The sequence below is a fragment of the Cuculus canorus genome, chromosome 13 (assembly GCF_017976375.1).
Source record: "Cuculus canorus isolate bCucCan1 chromosome 13, bCucCan1.pri, whole genome shotgun sequence".
Classification (NCBI taxonomy): domain Eukaryota; kingdom Metazoa; phylum Chordata; class Aves; order Cuculiformes; family Cuculidae; genus Cuculus; species Cuculus canorus.
This window is the reverse complement of record NC_071413.1, coordinates 6740460-6745908: the sequence shown is the minus strand read 5'-3', so window position 1 is coordinate 6745908 and position 5449 is coordinate 6740460. Positions and strand designations below refer to the sequence as shown.

General features: G+C 59.7%; 1 protein-coding gene across 1 annotated transcript; it reads right to left on the bottom strand.

Annotated features, from left to right (window-relative positions):
• Positions 1-1163: 1163 nt before the first annotated feature.
• FOXF1 (forkhead box F1) lies at positions 1164-4699 on the bottom strand. Its single transcript, XM_054078810.1, has 2 exons — positions 3557-4699; positions 1164-2057 (listed from the first exon to the last, which is right to left on the bottom strand). The coding sequence occupies exons 1-2, from the start codon at positions 4614-4616 to the stop codon at positions 1897-1899; spliced, it is 1221 nt and encodes a 406-aa protein (XP_053934785.1). The 5' UTR covers positions 4617-4699; the 3' UTR covers positions 1164-1896.
• Between the last annotated feature and the right edge of the window lie 750 nt (positions 4700-5449).

The following is a 5449-nucleotide window of genomic DNA, read 5'->3' as shown; positions in this document are numbered from 1 at the left end:
GAAAAATGCCCGTGTCCCTCCCGGTGTGGAGGAGGAGAGAAAAGGAGCTGTGGATGCATCCCTGCAGGGACACATCTTGTCCGCGAGTAAGAGGCGAGGAGCTGTCAAACACCGCCTTTCGCTTTCTCCTTGGAGGGGGGAAGATGAAATAATTATAAGATAAAAATAAAAATCCCCTCCGGATTTCCTCCCTCCTCGTTTCATTATCCTCAGTTTAAACATTTCCTCGCAGAGAAAAAGGGGAGTCAGCCCGGGACCCCTCGGAAACAGCAGCCAAACCTTTCCGAGCTGGGAAATCAGAGCCCCAAACGCTTCGGAGTTCGCGCTGTCCCCTCCGCGCCCCGCGGAGCCCACGGACTCCTCGGAGAGAATTTACGTGTGTTACACCGCATGCTCGTTTATTTGCTGCTCATACACTCGTGTAGCCCATGTACAAATAACATACATGTTTTATTTCGATTCGATTTTTTTTTCGTCAGGGACAAAACGTACACAAAAAGGGCAGGGAAGGAAAAAAAAAACCCAACAACATAATTACAATTTTATACAGTGCAGAAAGAATTAAAATAGGTGTCATCGAACTGTACAAAGTCAGGGCAAAAAAAAAAAATACAGAGGGAGAAGGGAAGGGAATAATCCTTCATTATATATATATTTCTATAAAAACATATGGAGGATTGTCTTTACACAAAGACCATGATCGCTTTAAAATTTACAAAGGTTAACTAAAAAAAAAAAAAAAAAAAGAAACAAAACAAAACTATATGGCAAATATTGCCAACAGAGATTCATCGATTTAATACTGATCAACTGAGACTACTCGTGTCTCGATTATTAGCAACAACAATAACAACAACAAAGTAGAATAAATAACAGAATGAGCATGGCTGTCTCTTTTGAAAGTGCCTTATTCTCTCTGCATAGGGTCTGATCCTGCAGTCTTTACGCAGGAAAAAAAAAATAGGAATATTTAAAAAAAAAAAAAAAATCCCTCTGAGAGATTTTTGCCCGCTGGTTGTTTGAGAGAAAATGAAAGGAAAGGAGGAAAGAGAAGGAGAGAGAGAAAGAGAGAAAGAAGGGGAGAGAGAGAGAAAGAAAGAAGGAAGGGGCGAGAGAAAGAAAGAAAGAAGGGGAGAGAGAAAGAAAGAAAAAATAAGGGGAGAGAGAAAGAAAGAAAGAAGGGGAGAGAAAGAAAGAGAGAAGGGGAGAGAGGAAGAAAGAAAGAAGGGGAGAGAGAAAGAAAACCGCCCAAACCCAAGGTATTTCTGTAAAGAACGAGCTGTAAGCAAGACGGGACCAGCGGGGCCGGGGGAGCCGCTCCTCCCCGCGGTGCAGCGCGCAGGAGCCGCGGGATGCGCAGGCTCTGGGGTCAGCGTCCTTTCCAGCTCCCCCCCCAGCCCAATCCGGCTCTGAGCCTGCCAGCCGGGCTGGTGGCATCACCCAACACCAATTCCCAAACTGAATCAGTAATTTAATTATTCGGGTTTTTTTGGGGGGAGGGTGTTTTTGGGGTTTTTTTTTGTTTGGTTGGTTTTTTTCCTTTCAAGAAGCATCAAAACTTCGTTTTGTCAAACCCTTCACCCAAACTCGCAGTCGGGCTTTTCGAAGAGGGAACGGGGGGCTGGTTTTGCTTTCCTCTCAACCCACCCCCAAGCGAAGAAGCAGAAGAAGGCAGAGACCGTGTGTGATGGAGGACCCGCGGGTCCGGCCGATGCTCAGCTGCGGGGCAGGATCAGCCCCGGGGCTGCAGAGCCGCTCCCCGGGGTTCCTGCTATACCTCCTGAACAAAGCCAGTCTGCAGACACCCCCTCCTCCTCCGAGAAGGTCCTGGATGGGGAGAACTGGGTGCCCGGGTCAGGCCTTGCCGGCCCCAGGAGGTGTTTTTTCCGCCCCATATCACATAACGCACGGCTTGATGTCCTGGTATGTCACTTGTTGGTGGTAATAGGAGCCGCTGCCCGCTGAATGCATGGAGGAGGAGGCCATGGCGTTGAAAGAGAAGACGAATTCCTTTCTGTCGCACATGCTCGGAGACTGGGAGTGATACCGCGGGATGCCTGCGGGACAGAGGGGGAAAACATTGTCAGCATCGCGATTATATTTAGTAAAGGAGGTTGAGCGCAAGGGGGGGAGGCGGAAAGAGAGACACTATCTGGAGTGAAAAATAGACCAAAAAATAATCAATAAAATCACCAAACCCTCCTTAACCGCAGGTTCTCAGAGCGAAATCGGGTGTATTTTCGCATGCACACAACCCCACGGGCAGGTGCGGAGGAGGGAGCCCCGCAGCCCCGCGACAACGCTTTGCTTCCCGGCCCGAGGATGCTTCGTGCGGATGGGGTTTGGGTTTAGTTTTTGGCCCCGTTTTTGAGCCCGTGGAGGTGCTTTTCGCATCGTCTCCGCAGGGTGCGGAGCGGGAAGGCGATATTCGCCCCCGGGCGGAAAGGCCGAGGGAGGAAAGCTCGCGAAAGCCCGGCTGTCCTAAACATTTTTGCCACCTCCTCGGGGTACAAAACCGTCCCGTACATTTGGGATGCGCTAGGGAGAAGGGCTGGCCCGCGGACCCCGCTCCCTGCCGCTCCAGCCCCATTAATTCGGGTGTAACCCGGAGCGTTTCTGTTAAGGCCGCGGACAGGCCCGGTGGCTCCTGGGCACGGGGTTTTTGCTCTGTTTTCCAGCGAATCTGGGTCCGCTGACCCGGAGCTGGGACGGCCTCGGGAGCAGGAGAGCGCTGGTCCAGCCCGGGGCTGTGCCCGGGGTTCTGCCGCCCCGGTTGATCCTTTTTTCCTACTTTGCTTCGTGGTTTTGACCCTCTAACGCTGCATTTCACATCCGTTCCTGCCAGGCGTTTCCCGCTCTCCCAAAGGCCCGGGATGACGTGTAGGGACACCCAAAACCCGCTCCTCCGCCCGGTCACAGCTCCCCCTGCCCCGAGGTGGATTCGGGCCGCAGGAGCAAGCCCGGAGCCGGGCTCGTCCCTCCCGAGGCCTCCTCCCAGCCGAAACACCATCTCCCTCCATCCCCGGAGCCAGGACGAATCCATCCCGGCAGCTCCATCCCGGGCTCGGGGAACCCAGTCCACGGGCCGTGGAGAGTGGAGGGAAGCGATGGAACTGGAAAACACAACGGCGAGAGGAGCCTGTGGTGGAGAATGAGGACATGGAGAGGGGGTGGATGGTAGACACCTCGGGAAAATCAGCCCCTTTTCCTCCCTCCGGAGCCCTCCAGGTCTCGATGGAGGTGGAAGACCTCTCGGGTCCATTCCCAGCACCGCCGCCCGCAGCTCCCTGCCCGAGCCCACCGGCCCTGGGGGTGCCCGGCGGCAGAGGAGCCTCCCCGGGGAGCGGAGCCCGGGATCGGTGTCTCCCAGCCCCGACGGCTGCCCCGTTACCCCTGGGAAGGGAGCGAGGGAACAGCGGCTTCTTTCCCAGGTGGGTCCGTTAAAGCTGTCCACCAAACAGGGCGGCTCAGAGCCGCCGGGATCCACGCGTGGACACGGAGCGCTCCCACCCAGCCGGCAGCCCCCGCGGTGTCGGTTCTCCCCCAAGAGCCTTACCTTGCAGCTCGGCGGTGTTGTGGCTGTTCTGGTGCAGGTAGGGCTGGTCGAGGGAGTGCGTGGAAAGGCTGGAGGACAGCGGGTTGGCCGTGGGGTTGCAGGGCGAGAGGGGCTGCTGCTTGATGTAGGACGCGCCGGTGTTCAAGGCCGCCGAGGCGGAGGGAGCCCACGCCGAGGCCGAGCTGGAGTAAACCGAGTGGGGCTCCATCACGCCGCCGCCGGCGAGCAGCGGGGAGGCGGGCACGGAGCTCTCGTGATGCGGGTAGTCCCCCGCCGAGGAGCCGGTACAGCTGCTCATGTAGGAGTGCCCACCGTTAGCGGGCAGGTGGGGCACGGAGTGTCCCGCGAGGCCCATCCCCTCCACGTTGCTGGACAAATGCCCGTTCATCATCCCCAAGCCCCCTTCGAGGGACAGGCTGTTGGGGGGGCAGGAGAGCCCACCGGCCGAGCCCTGGAAGCTGTAGCTCTCGGGGAGGTGGTTGAAGCTGAGCCCGTTCATCATGCTGTACATGGGCTTCAACGCTTGGCATTTCCTCCTGAAACCGCGGGGTCTGCGGCGGAACGAGCCCTCCTCGAACATGAACTCACTGGCCGGGTCGATGGTCCAGTAGTGGCCCTTGCCCGGGCGTCCCAGCCCCTTGGGCAGCTTGATGAAGCACTCGTTGAGTGAGAGGTTGTGGCGCACCGAGTTTTTCCAGCCCTGGTAGGAGCCTCGGAAGAAAGGAAAGCGGCTCTGCAAGAACTGGTAGATCTCGCTAAGGGTCAGGCGTTTGGAGGGCGAGCTCTGGATGGCCATGACGATGAGGGCGATGTAGGAATAAGGCGGTTTCTCCGGCCGCCGGATCCCAGCGTTCGTCTTCTTCGCCTTGGGACCGCCGCTGCCCGGGGCGCCGCCGCTGCCCGCCCCGCTGCCGGCCGCCCCGCCGGGCGCCGAGGAGGCGGCGTCCATGGCCGAGCTCTGCGGCTGCTTCTCGGCCACGGAGGACATGGGGCCGTAGCTGCTCTGCACCGGAGGAGGAGGGGGCTGAGAGGACAGAGCCTGCTGCGCTTCTGCAGTCATCTAGGGCCAGATCGGCGGCGGCCAGCCCCGGCCCTCCTCCGCCACCCTCCCCTCCGCGCCCCCCCAAAAAGCCGCGCTGATGGGGGCTCGCCGACACTCAGCCCCCCCCCACCCCACCCCCGGCCTTCTCCCGGCCCCCCGGCGGGGTTTCTTTCCACCGGGAGGCTTAAACCCCTCCGTGGATAAACAAATGGAAGCGACGACGACACCCCCACCCCCCCCCTTCCCCTTCTCCTCCTCCCACTTTATCCCTAAATCCGAGCCCGGCTGCAGAAGGCGGAGGGTCGGGGGGGGCCGCAGGGAGGCGGGATGGGGCGGCGGGTGGAAGCGATCCGAGCTCGGCTGCTGCGAGAGAGAAGCCGCCGCCTCCTCCTGCTCCGCTGCCCCTCGGCGGGTCGGGCTCCCGGGGCCGCCGCCGGTCGCCCCCTCCCCGGCTCTAGCTGCGCCGGTGCTGCGGGGAGCTGCTTCTCATCGCCGTGGCTGTCGAGTCTGCCCCCGGCCCCGCGGCTCGCCTTTTACTTTATCTCTCGCAGCGGCGTCTGCCGCTCCTTGACAGACGTAAGAGCGGAGAGGAGATCCCCGCCCCGACCCGCTCCCCCACGCCCTCCCGGGCGGCCCCCTCCGCCGTCCTGTCCCGGCCCCCCTCCGCTCCCCGCTCCCAGCTGTTGGGCAGCTTTTAAAGAGCCCTTTCCGCGCCGCCCTGTCCCGACCCGGGGGATGCGCTGCGCATCCCTGCCCTCCGCGGGGGGCGCCGCCTCTCTGGGATGGGGATGGGAATGCTCCACGCGTGACCGCGATGCTGCGTGGGGTGATGCTCTCGTATGTGTCCCCCA

Coding starts and splice junctions, on each gene's coding strand:
- FOXF1 (XM_054078810.1), bottom strand. CDS start 4,616: ATGACTGCAGAAGCGCAGCAGGCTCTGTCCTCTCAGCCCCCTCCTCCT. Junction 2,058..3,556: donor CAACACCGCCGAGCTGCAAG/GTAAGGCTCTTG, acceptor TCTGTCCCGCAG/GCATCCCGCGGTATCACTCC.